Source organism: Passer domesticus, chromosome 31 (genome assembly GCF_036417665.1).
Source record: "Passer domesticus isolate bPasDom1 chromosome 31, bPasDom1.hap1, whole genome shotgun sequence".
NCBI lineage: Eukaryota > Metazoa > Chordata > Aves > Passeriformes > Passeridae > Passer > Passer domesticus.
In genome coordinates this window covers 1,283,123-1,303,727 of record NC_087504.1, presented here as the reverse complement: position 1 = coordinate 1,303,727, position 20,605 = coordinate 1,283,123, and the positions used below count along the sequence as shown (strand labels likewise).

General features: G+C 60.2%; 2 protein-coding genes across 3 annotated transcripts; both read left to right on the top strand.

The window, feature by feature from the left end:
• Positions 1 to 559: 559 nt before the first annotated feature.
• Positions 560 to 7,143, top strand: KRT18 (keratin 18). Its single transcript, XM_064401047.1, has 7 exons — positions 560 to 1,145; positions 1,959 to 2,041; positions 3,548 to 3,704; positions 3,774 to 3,938; positions 4,573 to 4,698; positions 5,434 to 5,657; positions 6,953 to 7,143. Exons 1-7 carry the CDS (start codon positions 693 to 695, stop codon positions 7,056 to 7,058), a joined length of 1,314 nt encoding a protein of 437 aa, XP_064257117.1. The 5' UTR covers positions 560 to 692; the 3' UTR covers positions 7,059 to 7,143.
• A 1,458-nt stretch (positions 7,144 to 8,601) lies between these two features.
• EIF4B (eukaryotic translation initiation factor 4B) lies at positions 8,602 to 19,701 on the top strand. Of its 2 annotated transcripts, none has more exons than XM_064401031.1 (15): positions 8,602 to 8,695; positions 11,634 to 11,771; positions 13,260 to 13,468; positions 14,512 to 14,628; positions 14,822 to 14,876; positions 15,034 to 15,177; positions 15,590 to 15,700; positions 15,827 to 15,994; positions 16,616 to 16,850; positions 17,303 to 17,421; positions 17,500 to 17,710; positions 18,380 to 18,447; positions 18,747 to 18,834; positions 18,931 to 18,985; positions 19,513 to 19,701. In XM_064401031.1, the coding sequence occupies exons 1-15, from the start codon at positions 8,683 to 8,685 to the stop codon at positions 19,588 to 19,590; spliced, it is 1,809 nt and encodes a 602-aa protein (XP_064257101.1). In that variant the 5' UTR covers positions 8,602 to 8,682; the 3' UTR covers positions 19,591 to 19,701. The 2 variants fall into 2 exon arrangements, with proteins under 2 accessions (XP_064257101.1, XP_064257100.1); XM_064401030.1 differs by having other exon boundaries at positions 18,744 to 18,834.
• Positions 19,702 to 20,605: the final 904 nt, after the last annotated feature.

Here is a 20,605-nt window from a genome sequence, read left to right as displayed (position 1 = left end):
AACAGGGCAAAATGGGGAAAACAGAGCAAAACAGGGTAGGAATAGGGTAAAACAGGGGGGTCTCAGGTCAGGCAGGGGCTGCAGCGGTGCAGAGGTCAGTAGGGTGGTGTGGGGCTGGCTATGGGGACAGGAAAATGTGTGGGGCTGACCCTGTCCCACATCCCACAGTTCTGGGGCTGACTCCTATTCCTTTGTCCCCCACTCCACAATTCTGGGGTCGATCCCATTCTTCTGAACACACACCACAAGTTCTGGGTCAGACACCCACCCCTCCAACCCTCACCCTACAAGTTCTGGGGCTGATTCCATTCCCTCTGCCTCCTGCCCCACAGTTCTGGGTCATACCCCTTTTCACCCACCCCGCACCCCACAAGTTTTGGGGTTGATTCCCTTTCCCCTGCCCTGCATTCCCCAGTTCTGGGTCAGACTCCCAAACCTCTGCCTCACATCCCTCGACTTTTGGGGCTGATTTTTTTTCCCTCACACCCCACTCCTCAAGTTTTGGGGCCGATCCCCGCAGGAACAAAGCCCTGGGCCGGCTCCAGCCGCACCTTCCCGGAGCGAGGCCGTGGGGAGGTGCCGCGGGGCCGCTCCCGGCTATAAAACCCGGCCAGAATTCCCGCCCGGAATTCCATCCGTGCGTCTGTCCGTCCGTGCGACTCTCGGGCTCCCGCCGTCGTGGCACCGTCCCCATGAGCTTCTCCCGCCGCACCGTCTATTCCAGCTCCGTCCGCTCCGGCGGGATCGGGACCCTCGGGACCCCCGGGATCGTCCCCGGCCGCCGCTTCGCCCCCCTGGGCAGCGCCGCCAGCGTGTACGCGGGGGCGGGGGGCGCGGGGTCCCGCATCTCCGTCAGCCGCACCCTGAGCAGCGCCGGGGGGGCCTTTGGGGCCGGTTATGGGGCCGGTTATGGGGCTGGCCTGGGGAGCAGCGTCTTCCTGGGGGGCTCCGGGGCCGTGGCCAACGAGAAGGAGGCGATGCAGGACCTCAACGACCGCCTGGCCACGTACCTGGAGCAGGTGCGGAGCCTGGAGCGGGAGAACCGGCGCCTGGAGACCCAAATCCGGGAGTTTATGGCCCGAAAGGGACCCAGCGCCCACGACTGGAGCCCGCAATGGGAGCTGATAGAGGAGCTACGGGACAAGGTGGGGGCGCGGGGGGGCCGGGGTTAAACATTAACGGGGGAGGGGGAGGGAAAGAGCTGAACTTTGTGTCTCTGGGAGGTCTGTAAGTCCCTGGGGGGGTGTGGGGGGGCTTGGGGGAAGTCTGGAAGTCCCCGTGGGTGGGGGGCGCGGGGGGGTTTTCCTCCCTGCGGGGGGAGCGAAGGGTCGTGACCAAGGCCACCGCGGTGGGGCAGTGTGGAAGGAGCCCCCCCCTCCATTCTTACCCCGATTTTTGGGTAAATTAGCCCCCCCAGTCCCCCAAAGCCCCTCCTGGAGCCTCCTCAAGGTGACCGGCACCCCTCCCCCCCCTCCCCGACACCCAGGCCCCCGCCCCGCCCCCACCCTGGGTTATCGCAGCTTTTCCGGGGCGAGGCCCTGCAGGGAAGGGGGGCCGGGGAAGCCATCCTGCCACGGTGACGGTGACACGTGTCCCTGTGTCCCCGCGTCCCTGTGTCTGCGTGTCCACGTGTCCCACTCACCTGTCCCCCCATATCCATGTGTTCACCTGTGTCCGTGTGTCTCCGTGTCGGTGTGTGTCCACCCGTGTTCCCTCATGTCTGTGTGTCCCTCCACTTGTCCCCCATCTGTGCATCCCCGTGTCCATGTGCGTCCCCATATCCGTGTCTCCCCATGCCCTCCCCATGAGCCCCCATATCCCTGTGTCCACCCGTGTCTGTGTCCCCACGCCCGTGTGTCCACCTGTCCCCACATGTCCCCGTATCTGCGTGTGTTCCCGTGTGCCCCCATGTCCGTGTGTCCCCTGTATGCACGGGTGTCCTCGTGTCCCCATCCCAGATCCTGGAGAGCACTGTGGAGAACGCACGGACCGTGCTGCAGATCGACAACGCGCGGCTGGCGGCCGATGACTTCCGGGTCAAGTGAGGGCAGGATACTGGCAATACTGGGAATAATGGGAATACTGGGAATGATGGGAATGATGAGAATAATGGGAATAATGGGAATGATGGGAATACTGGGAATGATGGGGGTGGGAATATGGCAGAGATGACTTGGGAATGAGGATGGAGTGGGAATGGGGGTGGGAATATGATGGAAAAGAGGGTGGAGATGGGGTGGGAATGGGGATAGGGTTGGAAATGGAGTTGGAAACAAGGTGGGAATGGAGATGGGAGTAGGGGTGGGATTGAGTAGGAATGAGGATGAAGATGGAGTGAGGAAGAGGGTGAGGATAGGGGTGTGAATGGGAATGAGGATGGGGATGGAGACGAGATGGGGATGAGGACAAGGACGAGGATGGAAACAGTGGGGATGGGAATGAGGATGAGGATGGTGAGGGAGATGGGGTGGAGACCAGCATGGAAAAAGGAGTGGGAATGGGAATTGGGTGGAAATGGATGGAGATAGGGACTAGGGGGAGAACAGGGACATTGGGAGTGAGGATGAGGATGGGATGGAGACTGAGTGGGGATGGGTGGGAAGGAGAGGGGTACAGGGATGGGAATGGGGTGGAGACAGATGAGGATGGGGCTGGAGATGGGACAGGGATGTGCACAAGGACAAGGGTGGAAATAGGAGTAGGAATGGGGACTGGATGTGGACAGGGACAGGGATGGGCTAAGGATGAGAATCAGGATGAGGACAAGGTTGAAGATGGAAGCAGGAGTGGGAAACTGGATGGGGACAGGGACAGGGACAGCTGTAGGTGAGAGTTGGGATGGGACAGGAATGGGAACATGGATGGAGACAGGAATGGGACAGAACTGGAGATGAGGATAAAGAATAGGATGAGAAGGAATGGGGACAGGAACAGGGGATGAAAATGGGGATGAAGACAAAGAGAAGGATGAGAATGAGGATGGGAACAGGTACAAAGACAGGATGAGTGGAGGTGGCAGAGGAGATGAGACAGGGATAAGAACATGGATGGAGACAGCAATGGGGTGAGGTCAGGTGGGGCTGGAGATGGAAATGAGATGAGGGTGGGACAAGGAGATGGGATGGAATTGAAAATGGAGATGAGGATGAGGATGAAAATGGGAAGGGAAACGGAGATGGAAGTGAGGATGAGGATGGGGATGAGAATGAGGATGGATATGAGACAGGATGAGAATGATGGGAATGGGATGGGGAAAGTGTTGTGATGGGGATGGAAATGGGAATGAAGATGAGGATGATGGGACAGTGATGGGGAGACGGATATGTTGGGGATGGAAACAGGGCTGACGGTGATGGGGATTGAATGAGGATAACGAAAAGGCTGTGTTTGGCTGAGGATGGAAATGGGGCTGCCGATGGGGGTGGGTGACAAGGATACAGGGGATAGAAACGGGGCCAAGGACAAGGACAAGATTATGAACGGGCACAAGGCTGGCTGGGCTCCGTGTCCCAGCCTGGCTCTGACCCTGTTCCTGCGGCGTGTCCAGGTTCGAGGCAGAGCTGGCCATCCGGCAGTCGGTGGACAGCGACATCGCCGGGCTGCGCAAGGTCCTGGACGACACCAACATGACGCGGCTGCAGCTCGAGGGGGACATCGAGGCCCTGCGCGAGGAGCTGATCCTGCTGCGCAAGGACCATGACCAGGTGGGTCCAGAGGGCTTGGGGGGCTCGGGAGGGGCTGTGGGACCCCAAACTGACCCATCCTGCCTCCAGGAAGTGCAGGAGCTGCGGGCGCAGGTCTCGCAGTCGGCGCTGACGGTGGAGGTGGACGCACCGCGGTCGCAGGATTTAGGGAAGGTCCTGGGGGAGCTGCGGGCTCAGTACGACGCCCTGGCCCAGAAAAATCTGGAGGACCTGGAGAAGCAGTGGGGGCAGCAGGTAGGGAACCCTAAAAAACCTCAAATCCCACCTAAAACCAGCTCCGAAATGATCCTGGGGGAGCTGTGGATCCAAGACAATGACTCTGAAGGACCTGGAGAAGCAGAAGGGTGGGAGTTGGAGACCCCAAATCCCCACCAATCCACACCCAAGGGTCCCCAGTGATGGTCCATAGGGGTATCCCCAGTCTGGGATCACCAGGGGGGTCCCAAAAAAGGGGAAACTCTTTTTGGGGAGTGTCCCCAGGCTGGCATGGAAGGTCCCCAAAGAAGCCCCACACAGCCAGGGGGAAGAGGCGTGGCAGACCCAGGGGGTCCTGGGTGGACACTGGGGATGTTTCCAGGGGGAGGCCTGGGGTGAACTGCTCCAGGAGGTTCCTGGTCCAACCTTGGGGACACTTTTGGGATGGCCTCTGTCCAAGGGGGTCCAAGTTTGGAGCCCCTCTAGGGCACACCCCACAATGTGGGACCCCCATTAGGGTCCCATGCCTGAGTCTGGCTCTTCTTGAGATGGTCTCTCTCCCCCACATCCCCTCCAGGACTTGGGGTGCCCATGGTGGGTGGGACCGAGGCTGCTGTCCCCCAGACCCCAAGGTTGTCCCCAGGCTCCCCTAGACCCCTCCTTTCCCTCCCAGATCACGGAGACCACCCTGGAGGTGACGCAGAGCACAAAGGACCTGGATGTGGCACGAGGCACTGTCGGGGCCCTGCGTCGCTCACTGCAAACCCTCGAGATTGACCTTGAGGCACTGCACAACCAGGTACCCCAAAATTCCCCAAACTCCCCCAAAAAAACCCACCCCCCCCCAAATTCCTCAATCCACAGCCTCACACCCCCAACTCCCCCCAAAATAAAAACCTAGCTCCCCTTAATCCCTGCCTCCAGAGCCCCAAAACCCTTCCAACCCCCAACCCCCAACTCTAGCCCCACAAAGGCCATTTTTGAGGTCCTGACCCCTCACCCCCTAAACCCTCCAAATCCCCCAGAACTTGGGGCTGGACATGGCGCTGCCTGAGGCTGAGGCTCGGGGCAGGGTGAACCCCCACAAGACTCCCTAATCCTCCCCTGATCCCCCCGAATACAGGTTTGGGGTCTGCATTGACCAAAGCTCTGAGTGAACCCCCAGTTTTTGGGGTGAACTCCTGCAAAACCCCTACATTCCCCAGAATGCAGGTCTGGAGTCACTGGCTGAGCCCAAGGTGACTCCTCCCCCACTCCTCTTGGTGCAGATCCTCCAAACCTCTCATTTAGGGTTACTGGCTCCCCCCAAACCCCCTAATTCCCCCGCAAGCACCCCAGAACACGGATTTAGAGGTTGCCATGGTCAAGGCTGAGATTCAGATCAAAGTGAACCCGCCCTAAACCCCACAATCCCTCCAGAACGGGGGTCTGGAGGCAGTGCTGGCAGAGGCTGAAGTTTGGGATGAACCCTTTCAACCCAAATTTTCGGGGTGCTGACTCCCCCAAACCCCTCTAATGCCCCGGATCCCGGCAGAACGCGGGTCTGGAGGCGGCGCTGGCCGAGGCCGAGGCGCGGGCCGGGGCTCACCTGGCGCAGGTGCAGCTCCAGGTGAGCGCGGCCGAGGCAGAGCTGCGGGAGGTGCGGGCGCAGCTCCAGCGGCAGAACGAGCAGCACCGGGAGCTGCTCGGCCTCAAGGACCGGCTCGAGGCCGAGATCGCGACATATCGGCAGCTGCTGGAGGGCGGCGACGGCTTCAGGTTAGCAGGGGGGGACTGGGGAGGGGATCAGGTACCGGGAGGTTCAGGTGGGGGGGGAAGGAATTCAGATAGTGCCGGGGGGAAGTTTAGGTGAGAGGGAAGTTCAGGTACAGGGAGGGGGGTGAGTTCAGGTGAGTGAGGAAGTCTGGGGGGGAGTTCAGGTCGGGGGAGGTTCAGGTGAAGGGGAGGAGTTTAGGGGGGTTCAGGTGAGAGGGAAGTTCAGGTATGAGAGGGTTCAGGAGGGAGTTTGGTGGAGAGGGAAGGAATCCACGTACGGGGTGTTAGAAGTTCAGGTGAGGGGGGAATCTGGGCGTGTAGTTCGGGTGAGAAGGGGAAGGAAGCCAGGTACAGGGGCTGGGAGTTCAAATCGGGGGGGAGTTCAGGTACAGGGGGAGAATGTGGGGCGGGCATTCAGGTACAGGGGCTCAGGTGGGAGGGGGAAGTTCAGGTTTTGGGGAAAGTGAGCACAGACAGCTCGGGTGAGGAAGTTTGGGGGGGTGAGTTCAGGTACAAGGGCTCGGGGAGGGGGGCGAAATTTGGAGGGGAGGAGTTCAAGTGAGAGGGAAATCCAGGTACAGGGGGGTTCAGGTGAGAGGGGGAAGTTCAGGTTTAGGGGAAGGTAAGCACAGAGAGCTCGGGTGAGGAAGTTTGGGGGCTGAGTTCAGGTATAAGGGCTCGGGGGGGCAGAAATTCGGAGGGGGGGAGTTCAGGTGAGAGGGAAATCCAGGTACAGGGGGGTTCAGGTGGGATGGAAGTTGAGGTGAGGGGGCAATGGAGACAGAGGAGGGGGGGATATGGGCTTGGAAGGGGATGGGAAGGGATAATTCCAGGAATTGAGTGTCCAGGTGCCATCCCTGGCATGGGGAGGGGACACCCAGGGCAGATGAGACCCCTGTGATGACACCCCTGTGATGAGGTGTCCAGGTCCCACCAATTACAAGATTTTTGGGACAGCCAGGGGACAGCAGTGACATCCAGGGGGGATGATCCCAGGAGATCACATATCCCAGCTCTGTCCTTCAGGATGGCCTGGGGACGGGGACAATGGTGACGTCAGAGGGGATGAACCCCAGGTGTCCAAGTGTCCAGGTCCCAGCAGTTACAATATTTTGGGAACAGCCAGGGGACAGTGGTGGCACCCAGAGGGGATAGTCTCCAGGGTGTTGGGACACTCCAGCCCATCCCACTGGACATGCCATCTCCATCACCTGCTGGGTGACACTGATGGGGGGGACACTACCGGCATGGGGAGGGCACCCCTGGGTGCCCCCACCCCTAACGCCCCCTCCCCACAGCCTGAGGGATGCTCTGGACAAGGAGACCACGGCCACCACGGCAGGGACAGGGACCACCCAGCGCGTGGTCACCGAGACCAGGGAGGTGAAGGTCCGCACGTACTGAGGGGGTCACGGGGGATCCCCGGGCCCCAAAACCCGGGGTGTCCCCAAGCCCCTCCAGATCCAAATAAAGTGGTGATTCCCATGAATGGGAGATGGGATGTGTGGTGTGTGTTTCTGGGGGGACAGCGGGGTGGGGACACGGGGCTGAGACCGGGAGGAAACTGAGGCACGGGGTGTGGGGAGCTGTCAGGGGAGGGATGGATTCCTGTACCCCCTCCTTGTCACCATCCCGACAATGACCCCCGGTCACCCATACCCCCCCGGGACGCCCCTTTCGTCCCCCGCTCATGTCGGGGTCCCTGGGGGCATCGACCTCCCTGACCCAGCCAGGAGGACCCCAAAACGTCCCTGTCCCTGCCGGCCCCGGGATCAGCCCCGAGCTCCGGGTGCCGTCCTGCCCTGAACCGCTCCCAGGGGGGACACGGGGGTCGCGGGAGCGGGGGTTCCCGTGCGGTACCCGGGGGTCCCAGTGCGATGCTCGGGGGTCGCCGTGCCGTGCTCGGGGGTCCAGCTGCAGTGCTCCGGGGTCCAGCTGCAGTGCTCCGGGGTCACGGTGCAGTGCTGGGGCGTCCCGGTGCAGTGTTGGGGGGTCCCGGTGCGATGCTCGGGGGTCGCGGTGCGGTGCTAGGGGGTCGCGGTGCGGTGCTAGGGGGTCGCGGCATCCTCGTGCCCGGGAGTCCGGGTGTCGGGAGTTCCTCGGGCGCCGGTGCCCGGAGGGGTCGGTGCCCGGGGATCCCGGCGCAGATGTCTGGGAGTGTCAGTGCCCGGGGGTCGCTGTGTCCGGGAGTCCCTGGGGTGTCACTAGACCGGGGGTGTTGGTGCCCAGAGGGTGACGTGCCCGGGGGTGCCGGCATCGGGGCTCTCGGGGGGCTGTCCGGGGGATCGCGGTGCCTGGGGCTGTCGGTGTGTGGGGGAGCCCGCATGCGGTGCTCCTTGTGTCGGGGCTCCCACTGACCGGGAATCCCGGGGGTGGCAGTGCCAGGGGTCCCAGTGCGCTGGGCTCCGGGAGTGACGGTGCTGGCGCGTCTCGGTTTCCGGGGTGTCACCGCCCGGAGGTGTCGGTGTCCGGCAGTTCCGAGCAGCCCGGGTGGTGCCTTGTGCGCCGGGGGGCTGTCGGTGTCGGCCGGTGCCCGGGGTGTCAGTGCCGGGGGTGTCAGTGCCGGGGTCCCGGGGGTGTCAGTGCCGGGGGTGTCAGTGCCGGGGTCCCGGGGTGTCAGTGCTGGGAGTGTCAGTGCCGGGGGTGTCAGTGCCGGGGGTCCCAAGGGTGTCAGTGCCGGGGATGTCAGTTCCGGGGGGTGTCAGTGCCGGGGTCCCAAGGGTGTCAGTGCCGGGGTCCCGGGGGTGTCAGTGCCGGGGGTGTCAGTGCCGGGGGTGTCAGTGCCGGGGGTGTCAGTGCCGGGGGTCCCAAGGGTGTCAGTGCCGGGGGTCCCAAGGGTGTCAGTGCCGGGGGGGTCCCGGGGGTCCCTCTCCCTCCGGCCCCTCCCTCTCAGAACCATCAGGCCCCAGGCCCCGCCCCCGGCCCAGACCACGCCCCCGCGCTGTGCCCCGCCCCCTGACAGGGCGCGACGCTCGTGGTCACGTGACGCCGCCATCCGGGTCCTTTGCCTTCTCTGCCTCGTCCCAACATGGCGGCCCCAGGTGAGCGCTGCGCCGCGGGCCCGGGCCCCGCCGGCCCGCGTGGAGCTCCGCGGGCACTGATGGCGGCATTGATGGCGGCCCCGGGGCTGCTCCGAGCGCCGCCGCTTCCGGAGATGGTGCTGGGGGGGAGGCGGTGGCGGGAAAACCGGGGGAAGCGGCGGGAAAACCGAACCCCCCCTTTCCTCCTCCGCCGCGTCCCCTCAGGGCGGGCGCGCTCCCTTCCCCCCCCCCTCCCGCCGCTTCCCATTGGCGGGGCTGCGCGCGCGGCCTGTGATTGACGTGCGCGCGCCGGGGCCCCCCCAATACCCCCCCCGTGTCCCATTGGCGGGGGCGCGCGCGCCCGGCGGGTGATTGACGTGCGTGCGCCCGGCCGGTGATTGACGTGCGCGCGCCGGGCGCGGCCGGGCGCGTGCGCGCGGAAAGGGGGGGGAGGGGGCGACGCGCCCACGTGGCTGCGAACGGGGTGGGGGGGGGGGGGGTCGGAGGGGCCCCGGTACCGGGAGCCTGGGGGGAGAGGTGGGATCAACCCCCCCCGACCCCCCGTGTACCCGCAGGGGCTTCACCGGGACCCCCTTCCCGGGCCCGCCGTGCCCTTGAGGCTCCTTGGGGTCAGTAACGGGGGAGGCGGGGCAGGATGTGACCCCTCCCCGCCCCTCCGGGGGTCGGTCCCGGCGTGGGGAGGCACACCAGAGTCCCCCCCGGTCCCAGCCCGGCTCCCCGCTCCATTCCCGATCCCGTAGCATCTCCCGGGATCCCCGGCTCTTCTTGGAGGAGGGGGATCCCGGTAGTGGGGTGAGCACGGGGCGCTGGAAGATGCCCCCGCCCCAAGGTTTGGTGTTTGCCACCTGGATCCATCCCTGCTCCAGCTTTCCCTGGGCCTCAGGTGCTTCCCTCATTCCCAGCAGTGTCCCAGGCTGGTTTCTGGGGGAGGTTGGGTCACCATGGGGCAGCTCTGAGCGTCTTGGGGCTCCTGCACCCCAGACTGGGATTGCTGTAGGAGTCCAGGAACGGCCCCACACTTCCCTGAAATCCATAGTGGGGAGGGACTGGGAGAAGATGGAGCCATCCCAGGGGTCTCACACACCACCACCCCCTACCATTACCCATGGGAAGATGCCGGTGGTGGTTCTCCATGCTGGATTTCCATGGAATAACACATTTCCAGGCCATTCTGTGAACAGTCCCATCTCCATCCTCTTTATCCTCGTTAAAGCCCTTCAGTTGATTCATTAATAATTATCTCTGGTCAGAGATGTCTGACTTGAAGCTCTGGCCATCCAAAAATTCATGATCTCTCTGTAAAAAAAAAAGAGAGGAATGTTTTTTCAAGCATTTCTCTTTCATGTCCTTGAAACCCATCAGTTTTCCTTCCCCTGGGACCACAATTGACCTCCCCAAAACCTGCTGGGGGAAGGGGGGGAATGCACCCTTTCCCTGGGGCTCCAAGCCCCCCGGCTCCACCCAGAGGGGTTTTTCCTGGCAAATGCAGCAGTTTTGCCAGGAAAGGTCCCAGATCCAGCAGCAGAGCCACATGAGGGCAGCAGTTCCTCCCGGAAGGAGGGAAGGCCGGGGGAATTGTGAATCCAAAGCCACCTTCCAGGAAATATCCCGGTTTTCCAGGAGGGTCACAGCACATGCCTGGGTGTGTCCCTGCAGGGAGTGGGATGGGGACAGTTTTTCCAGTGGGAATAACGAATAAAGGGGGCTGGGGAGTGGCTCCTGGCCCCTTGTCCCCTCCCAGTGGCTCCTGTCCAATTCTGGTGTCCCATGTCCCAGTCTGGAGCCCCATCCACCCCTGTGTCTCCTGTCCCTGTCCTGGGTCCTCGTGTCCAGCTCCTCATATCCCATCCCAGTGCTCCATGTCCCATCTTGTGTCCCATCCTGTCACTTCCTGTCCCCTCTTGGCTTCTCCTGTGCTGCCTCCTGTCCCATCCCAGTTCCTCATGTCCTGTCCTGGTGCCCCACCCCGGTGGCTCCTGTCCCTCCCTGATGCTCTCATCCCAGCACCTCGTGTCCTCTCAGTGCCATATCCCCTCCAAATGCCTCGTGTCCCATCCTCTGTCCCCTCCCAGTGCCTTCTGTCCCATCTCAGTACCTCATGTCCCATCTTGTGTCCCGTCCTGTCTCCTTGTGCCCCATCCTGGTGCTTCATGTCCCATCCCAGTGACCGGTGTCACATCTTGGTGGCTCCTGTCCTCTCTCAACTCCTTGTGTCCTATCCTGGCACTTCTTCTCCTCTTGACTCCTCCTGTCCCATCCCAGTGGCTGCTCTCCCATCCTGGTGCTCTGTGTTCCATCCCATTACTTCCTGTCTCATCCTGCTGCCTTGTGTCCCCTCCTTGCACCTCATGTCCGATCCCAGTGACTCCTGTCCCATCCCATCCCATCCCATCCCATCCCATCCCATCCCATCCCATCCCATCCCATCCCATCCCATCCCATCCATGTCCCCGTCTGTCACCTTGTGTCCCATCCCAGTGCCTCCTGTCCATACTGGTGCTCCATGTCCTCCTGTACTGGCTCCTGCTGTCCTGTCTCATGTCCCTTTGCAGTGGTTCCTGTCCCATCCCAGCTCCTCCCATTCCATCCCAATGTCCCATCCCTGTGCCCCATGCCCCACCCTGGTGTCCCCAGTCCCATTCCAGTGTCCTGTGCCCCATCCATGTCCCCGGTCCCTTCTGCCATTGCCCTGTTTCTGTCCCTGCTCTCATTCCACCTATTCCCCCTCTGCTTCCCTCCCATTCCCACACTTTTCCCGACCCATTTGTGCTCTCATTCCCACGTGTCCCAGCTCTCATTCCTGCCCATCCCCGCTCCCATTCCCACTCTGATTCCATTCTTACTCTCATTCCCTCTCTGTCCTGCCCGTTCCCTGTTCAGTTCCCCCCATCCCCACTCCCATCCCCGCTCTGATCCGTGTCTCCGCTTGCTCCCGCAGCGGCAGCGAAGAAGAAGCCAAAGAAGGGGAAGACGCTGACGCTCACGGATTTCCTGGCTGAGGATGGGGGGGGCGGGGGGGGCCCCACCTACATCCCCAAACCCGTGAGCTGGGCCGACGAGACCGACGACCTGGAAGGTGAGCGTGGCATTCCCGGAGCCAGGACGGCATTCCCAGTTCTGGGGTTGGCATTCCCAGCCCCCAGAGCAGCATCCCCAGAGTGAGGATGGCATTCCCAGCTCTGAGGTTGGCATTCCCAGCCCCCAGAGCAGCATCCCCAAACCCGTGAGGATGGCATTCCCGGAGCCAGGATGGCATTCCCAGCTCTGGGGTTGGCATTCCCAGCCCCCAGAGCAGCATTCACAGAATGAGGATGGCATTCCTGGAGCCAGGATGGCATTCCCAGTTCTGGGATTGGCATTCCCAGTCCCCAGAGCAGCATCCCCAGAGCCAGGATGGCATTCCCGGAGCCAGGACGGCATTCCCAGCCCCCAGAGCAGCATTCCCAGAGTGAGGATGGCATTCCCGGAGCCAGGACAGCATTCCCAGCCCCCAGAGCAGCATCCCCAGAGCCACGATGGCATTCCCACCTCTGAGGTTGGCATTCCCAGCCCCCAGAGCAGTATCCCCAGAGTGAGGATGGCATTCCTGGAGCCAGGATGGCATTCCCAGCTCTGGCACTGGCATTCCCAGCCCCCAGAGCAGCATTCCCAGAGTGAGGATGGCATTCCTGGAGCCAGGACAAGGATGGCGTTCCTGGAGCCAGGACAGCATTCCCAGCTCTGGGATTTACATTCCTAGTCCTCAGAGCAGCATCCCCAGAGCCAGAATGGCATTCCTGGTGCCAGGATGGCATTGCCAGCTCTGGAGTTGGCATTCCCAGCTCTGGGATTTACATTCTCAGCCCCCAGAGCAGCATTTCTGGAGCAGGATAGCATTCCTAGCCCCCAGAGTGGCATTTCCAGCTCTGGGATTGGCATTCCCAGTCCTAGAAGCAGTATTCCCAGAGCTGGAATGGCATTCTCAATCCCTGGGCACCATTCTGAGATTGGCATTCCCAGCTTCCAGGCTGTCATTCCCAGCTCCTGGAACATAATTCCTGCTTTCCAGATTGGAAGGTTCCAGGAATGGCATTCCTAGCTGCCAGTGGCACCCATAACTGGAAAAATCTCGTAGCTATTCCTTTTTTGGGGAATAATGAAGCTGGGAGAGCCGTGTCAGTTTTCCTTAGGGATGAGACTCCGTGTCCAGCAAAGTGGGGGAGCAGCAATGGGGTGTTGAGGGTTTTGGGGACCGGATTCACCAGAGCTTCCCACTGAGCCAGGCTGGAATCCAAGCTGGAATGAATCCTGGAAATCCATCCCATGGGATTGCCTATCCCTGCCTTGGCTGCTGTGGAAGCCTTCAGGGCACCTTTTCCATGGATTTACCAGTGCTGCCAGCAGTTGCCTCTGGGTGACTCCGGTCTCTTCCCGTTGCCCCCGGTTGCTTTCAGCTGTCTCTGTCTGGGTGGGCTGTGGCATGATTTGCTGTCTCCAGCTGACCGGGCCAGCTCTGGATGGCCCCAGCTGGCTCTGGCTGGCTCTGGCCGGGTGCCCCCGTGCCCACATCCCGCTGTCCCCGCAGTCTCCACCACGTGGCACAGCAATGACGACGACGTTTACCGCGCGCCTCCGATCGACCGCTCCATCCTTCCCACGGCCCCGCGCGCTGCCCGCGAGCCCAACATCGACAGAAGCCGCCTCCCCAAATCCCCTCCGTACACGGCATTCCTGGGAAACCTGCCCTACGATGTCACGGAAGAGTCCATCAAGGATTTCTTCCGAGGACTTAATGTGAGTGACATTCCTGAGGGTGGGAATGCTGAGGGAACCCGGGATGCAGTTCTCTCCGTCCAGCACCCGTATCCATTGCCACGGGCCGTTTTCCTGGGATGTGGGTGTCTGTAGGTTGATCCTGAGAGAATCCCTTGATTCCCCAGCCATGGATCAGCCATTCCCACTCCTCCAGTGGGATTAAGGAGCCTCCGGTGAGGGGATTTCCCTGTGGAATTAGGTGGAAATTAGACTCGGGGGTGAGGCAGGGTAGGGCAGCTGGCTTGCTCCCAGGTGGAAGGAAAACAGCATCAGGGAACTCATGGATCACACAGAGGTGTTAAAAACCACAAACTGGGAAAACCCAAGTTTATTCCCACTTGAACCAATCCTGCTCTTCCCTCTCCAGCTCCACACCTGACCTTGGCCTTCCTCATTCCTTTTCCCTCTTTCTTGGCATTTGTCATTCTTTAAGTATAATTGCACAGGTGTGTTGTGGATTCTCCTTTGGTCCAAGCAAGATCCTGGCTTGTAAGAGGTTTCCCATCGGGAAATCCATCCCAGGAAAATCTAAAGGGTGCCCGTGACCCCTAAGTTGTCATTTAGGAATATGGCTCCTGACATTTCCCATGGCTCTCATCAGGAATGAGCAAGGAGCTCCCACACTTTGGGAGCCAAAATCCAGGGAAAGGAGGTTGTGGGCTACCCTGTGTCCCTGTGAGACTTGTGCTGGACACATCCAGGGCTGGTTTTCCACTGGGATGAGCTTTGAGATGGCTCCAGCTTCCCTGAGCCGAGGTAGAAGCCTGCAGAGCATACCTGGCCCTTCCCATTATTCCCAGTGCAGCTGCTGGAGCTGGGATTCTCTTCCCAGTCCCTCAATCCAAAGATGTTGGAAAGCTCTGCAGTGTTTAGGGTGGGACCCCCCTCTTCCTCCCATAAGGAACCCTCTCAATCCCTCGATATCCGAGAGTTGCTCTGTCCCAGATCCTGCCTCCCTTCCGCATTCCCCTTTGGAAGCCAAGATCCTGAGGGGAGCTTCCCTGCCTTTCCTCCCTTCACAGATCAGCGCCGTGCGGCTCCCACGGGAACCCACCAACCCCGAGAGGTTGAAAGGTTTTGGATACGCGGAATTCGAGGATATCGATTCCCTGTTCCAGGCCCTGAGCCTCAACGAAGAGGTGAGTCTAATCCCAGCTTCCAAGAGCACATCCCAGGGCCTAAAGGGGCTGCAAGGACACGGAGAAGGGTTTGAACACGGGCCTGGAGTGATGGGAAAAGGGAAAATGGCTTCCAGCTGGAAGAGGGGAGGGTCAGGTGGGATATGTGGAGGGAATTCCCAACCCAGCACTCACTTCCCATGGTTGTTCCCAGTCTTTAGGAAACAGAAGGATACGAGTGGATGTGGCAGATCAAGCTCAGGATAAAGGTGAGCGTCCAGCTGAGGACACGGATCAGGCAGGGTAGGGATTCAGGGAGAGTGGCCGAGCGCCCAGCCCTGACCCTGCCCTATTTCCTTTCTTTCCTTTTAATCTTCATTTCCTTTCCCTCTCCTCGTCCCTGTCCGTGTCCCTGGCTCCCAGCAGACCGGGATGATCGCTGCTTCGGCAGAGACCGGGATCGCTTCCGGGACTCGGAGCGGTTCGAGAGCGACTGGCGCGCGCGTCCGGCTGCTCCCGACACCTTCGATGACTTCCCCCCGCGCCGGAGTGACGATGGATTTGGGGACAGTGAGTGAAGAGAATGGGCCTGGCACTCCAGGCACTCCCTCCTTCTCCTGTGTCCTGGGAACTACTGTTGTCCCAAGATCTAGGGGCACCTGACATCGCTCTGCCCAAGATTAGGAGCCACCTGAGCTCATTCCCACCCTGAGCTTGTTCATTCCCATCTGCTCCTCATTCATTCCCAGAACTCAGTCCCACCCTGAGCTTGTTCATTCCCTATTTGGAGCTCATTTGTTGTCAGCTCTCATTCCTACTCCAAGCTCATTCATTCCCAAAACTCTTCATTCCCACCTGAATTCACTCCCTGTTTGTAGGGATAAAGGGGGCCTCTTCCTTTCCCACGTGGAGCAGTACTGGGATTTTCCTCCTTCCTCATGGAATCTATGCCTATCCCAGTAAAACCCCATCCCACTTGCAGGATATCGTGATCGCTATGACGACCGATATCGGGACGGGCCACGGCGGGACATGGATCGTGGTTTTGGGAGCCGGGATCGCTACGACGACCGCAGCAGGGATTACGACCGAGGTGGGAATTCCCAAGGGTTTTCAGGGGCAGAGAGATTGGGAGTGAGACCCCCCCATGGCCAGCAAGTAACTGGGAATCTGGGCTGCATTATCTCTAGTGACTCAGATGATCCATCTCCTTCCCCAGGCTACGATTCCCGAATAGGCAGCGGCCGGAGAGCCTTTGGAAGCGGGTACCGCCGGGACGATGACTACCGTGGCTATGAGGATCGTTATGACCGGCGGGATGACCGGATGGATCGGTGGAATTCCCGGGATGATTATGGCCGAGATGATTTCCGCCGCGAGGACAGAGGTGGGGTGGGACCAGGGCTGTTCCTGTTCTCTTTCCTGTGGGAAAGGTTGGATAGAATGGGTCTGATCCCTTGGAAAAGGTGGGAGCAATAGGGAATGGTCCCTTGGGAGTGGTGGGATATGATGGGAATGATCCCTTGGAAAAGGTGGGAGCAATAGGGAATGGTCCCTTGGGAGTGGTGGGATATGATGGGAATGATCCCATGGAAAAGGGGGGAGCAATAGGGAATGGTCCCTTGGGAGTGGTGGGATATGATGGGAATGATCCCTTGGAAAAGGTGGGAGCAATAGGGAATGACCCCTTGGGAATGGTGGAGTGTGACGGGAATGATTCCTTGGGAAAGGTGGGATGGGGTCAGAAGGATCTCTTGAGAAAGGGAGGATGGTACAGGAATGATCCCCGTGGAAAGGTGGGAAGGACAGGGAATGGTCCCTCAGGAAAGGTGGGTTAGGATGGAAGTGTTCCCATGGGAAAGTGAAAGAGTGGGAATGATCTCTCAGGAAGGGTGGGCTGGGGAAGGGGATGATCCCTTGGGAATGGCAGGGTGGGACAGGGATTATCCTGTCAGTCACAGCACTGTTCCAGGTGGGATCAGTGCAGGATCTCCTGGCTCGTTCCCAGGTCCCACCCAGAGACCGAAGCTCAACCTGAAGCCCCGGAGCACTCCCAAGGAAGAGGAAACTTCAGGAGCTCCCGCTGCCCAGTCCAGCCGGGCTGCTTCCATCTTTGGGGGGGCCAAGCCTGTGGATACAGCGGCTCGGGAGCGGGAAGTGGAGGAGCGGCTCCAGAAGGAACAGGAAAAACTCCAGCGGCAGCTGGAGGACGACAAGAGGATCGACAGACGGCCCCGGGAAAGGTGGGAATGGTGCCTTGGGAAAGAGGGAGTGGGATGGGGATGATCCCTTTAAAAGGTGGGAATGGTCCCTTGGAAAACTTGGGGTGAGTAAGGAATGATCACTTGGTAGTGATGGGATGGGCAAAGAATGATCCCACCCAAAAGGTGAGGGGGTAGGGAATGGTCTCTTGGGAAAGGAGGTATTGGCTAGGAATGATCCAGTGGCAAAGGTGGGGATGGGCAGGGAATGATCCCCATGGAGGGGTGGGATGGGATGGAAATGATCCCTCAGGAAATTCGGAGCTGATCCCCACAGAGAATTAGGAGGGACAGGGAATGATCCCCAAGGAAAAGCAGGATGGGTGGCAGTGATCCCTTGGGAGTGGTTCAGGTGGGATGATGTTCATCCTATGGGAAAGTGGGATGGGGCAGCCCTTTCCCAGTCCCCTGATCCCATTTCCACCCTGTCCCAGGCATCCAAGCTGGCGAAGCGAGGAGAACCAGGAGCGATCCCGGACAGGCAGCGAATCCTCCCAGAGCGGCCCCGCGGGACCCCCGGGAACGTCCACGGGCTCCGGCCCCACCGGCCGGAGTGAGTCGGGATCCGGGGCGGCCGAGCGGCCCGGCCCGGGGCGGCCAGCAGCTGCCACACAGGTTTGTGTCCCCCCAGCCACACGGAGGAGGGAGAGCGAGAAATCCCTGGAAAATGAGCCCCTAGGAAAAGAGGAGGAGCCACCCTCACCACCCCCCAAATCCCGGGAGGAGAAGCCAAAGGTGATGCCGGCGCCGCCTCCCAAGGAAAACGCCTGGATGAAGAGGAGCAGCCAGAACCCCCCCGGCAATTCCCAGAGCTCTGACTCGGAGCAAACCTCCCCGACCAGGTGGGTGTCTCAGGAAGGAGTGGCCTGCGGGGGCTTTTCCAGCTCAAACCATTCCATGGGTCCCTGCTTTTCCCTAGAGGAGGACCCCAGGGGCCGAGAGAAGGGGACCCTGACATTCCCAGGGATGATCCTGTAGTGCATCCCAATATTTCTGCTGCCCATCCCAACCTTTCTGCTGCCCATCCCAACATCTCTATCACAGAGATGTTCCTGTGCCAGTGGAGTCACTGGCACATCCCAGCATTCCTGTGGCCCGGGGATGCTCCTGCCACACATCCCAGTATTACCATAGCCCATCCGGTGTTCCGTGGCCCATCCCAACACTCCTGCAGCCCATGGAGTCTCTTCTGCTCATCCCAACCTTCCTGTGCCCCCTCCCACCATTCTCAGGTGTGTTCCTGGGCTCCATCCCAGCATTCTTGTGCCTGATCCCGACTTTGCTGTGGCTCAGGGATGTTCCTGTGCCACATCCTGACATTCCCAGAGCCCAGGGATATTCCAGTACCCCATCCCAACATTCCCAGGAATTCCCTGTGGACCCTTCTGTGCTCCACCCCAACATTCCCAGGCCCTATCCCAACAATTCCATGCCCCATCCCACCATTCCTAGGAATGGGGCCATTCCAGGGACCCCCCCTGATGCCCCTCCCCCATTTTCTGTCTCCCCAGTGGGGGCCCTGCCGGCCCCTCCCCCCCTGGAGATGATGGGGGCCCCCCCAGGACCCCCCAGAGGAGAGGTGAGAATGGGAGAAGGGGATTTGGAAGGCTCAGGGTGGGTTTTGGGGATTTGGGGAAGCCTTGGGAGCACTTGAGGGGGCTCAGAAGGTGTTCAGGGGGCTTGGGGGATTTGGGGGGAGCTCATGGGACTTTGGGGGGAGGTTGGTATCGGGATCTGAGAGGGTTGAGGGATTTTGTGGGGGGTTTTAAAGGGGGTTGGGGGGTTCCAGGGATGTTGAGGCCTTGCTGGGAGGCTAAGGGGGGCTTGGGGGGCTCAGGAGGTTTTGGGGGCTGTGACCCCCCCACTCTTTCCCAGCAGAGGAACTGAAGCCAGAGGGGGGTCGGGAGAGCAGCTCCAAGGGCCGGAGCTGCAGCCGTGGCCCCGCAGGAATGGGAGACCCTGAGAGGTGAGACCCCCCCACCAGAACCCCCTCAGGAACCGGGAACACCCCCCGGGCACCAGGAATTTCCCCGGGAATTGACCTCTGACCTCTGCTCCTCAGGAGGGACCCCCGGAAGGAGCACGAGCCAAAGAAACTGGAGGAGAACCCCCCCTCTGTAAGGATCATGGGGACCCCCTCAAATCCTGGGTTTGGGGGGTTTTGGGGAATTTCACCATAACTGATGCCCCATGCCTCCAGTTATCAGGGGGGCTGTGACCCCTCTTTGGGGTGAGTGAACCCCCAGGGGACTTTGACCCCTGAAATCTAATTTTTTTGGGGTATTTTGGGAATTTTCTGCTTCACTGCCCCCCTCCCTCTGCCCACCCTCACAGTTCAGCCTTGGGCAGTCTGAAACCCCTTTGGGGGGTGCTGGAAACCCCTTTTTTGGGGCGCATGACCCTCTGGGGGTCTTCACCTCATTCAAGTCTTGGTTTTTTGGAGGTTTGGGGATTTTTTTCAGCAGTTTGGGGTTTCAGGTGACCCCCCCCCGGCCCTCCCATATGAACCACCCCAGCAGTTTTGGATTTCTCTGGCCCCTTTTGAGGGGGCTGTGACCCCCTGGTTTTGGAATGTGTGAGCCCCTGGGGATCTTGATCCCCCTCAAATCTCATTTTTGGGAATTTTTCCTGGTTTTCCCTGCAGTTCAGCCATGCCAGCAAATATGCCGCGCTCTCCATGGATGGGGAGGATGAAGGTGATGATGAAGAAGGAGCTGAGTAAAAGCTTCCTCCCCCTCCTCCTCCTCCTCAGCTGCCACGGGAACCTCCAGAGATTCCCAAAAATCCCAACCTTGATCCAGGCGAGACGGAAATAAAGCCTAAAACTCATCAATTCCCTCAGCTACAGCTTCTTAAATCCTGAAAAAAAAAACCCCACCCTGAACGCACGGGAATCGCCCCAAAATCAGCACCAGAGGCAGGAGGGGTAATTCCAAGAGTTTTCTAGAAAGAAACCCCCCCCACCTCTGTGTTTAACATGGAATAAGGGGTGAGGAAGAGCTGGCCTTCCTCCCACCCCCTCCTCACTGGAACCCCTCCAAAACAGGGATAGGGAGGCATCCCATCCCCCCCAAATCCTCCAGGGTCTGGGATCCCCCTCCACCCCCCATTTTCCTCACCTCTGGAATGCTGATTTCCCCCTAGACACCTTCATCATCCTCCTGCTCACAGGTGTCCCCCCCAATTCCCCTGCCCAATTTTTGGGATGCAAACCCCGCCCTTTACACAGGAAAACCTGGATTTCCACCCCAGAACCTCAAGATATTCCAAGATTTTGGGATTTGGGGTGGGCTGTAAAAATGTGTAAAAAGAACCTTCCCAGAGGTTTTGGGAGGTCCTGGGGGAGTTTTGGGGTCCCCAGGGGGTGTTTTGGGGTTCTCCCCCAGGTTGGGGGCTGTTCTGTTTTCTCCAATAAAATGAGCTGAAAAAGATCCAGAAAGGCCCCAAATCCTTGTGCCCTTTTCCTCCCCACCTTGAAGGGGAACGGGGCAGTTCCCGAAGCTCCCCAGGGGGAGTTTCCTGTCCTGACTTTGCCTTCCTCTCCCTGGGCTTCCTTTTTCCTTCCTGCGTCCTCTTTCCTCATTCCATCTTTCCTCCTCCTTCTTCATTCCTTCTTCCTTCCTGCCTTTCCTCCTCCTTCATCCTCCTTCCTTCTGTCTTCTCTTGCTCTTCCCCGCCGTCCTTGTTTCTTCCTCCTGCATCATTCCATCTCCTGTTTCACTTCCACTTTTCCACCT

Bases quoted from the DNA above. Each gene is read 5' to 3' on its own strand.
- KRT18 (XM_064401047.1), top strand. From the start codon at position 693: ATGAGCTTCTCCCGCCGCACCGTCTATTCCAGCTCCGTCCGCTCCGGC. The intron at 2,042-3,547 runs GTGAGGGCAGGA...CGGCGTGTCCAG, and splicing joins GCCGATGACTTCCGGGTCAA to GTTCGAGGCAGAGCTGGCCA. The intron at 3,939-4,572 runs GTAGGGAACCCT...TTTCCCTCCCAG, and splicing joins AGAAGCAGTGGGGGCAGCAG to ATCACGGAGACCACCCTGGA.
- EIF4B (XM_064401030.1), top strand. The intron at 15,701-15,826 runs GTGGGAATTCCC...CTCCTTCCCCAG, and splicing joins CAGCAGGGATTACGACCGAG to GCTACGATTCCCGAATAGGC. The intron at 18,448-18,743 runs GTGAGAATGGGA...ACTCTTTCCCAG, and splicing joins CAGGACCCCCCAGAGGAGAG to CAGAGGAACTGAAGCCAGAG.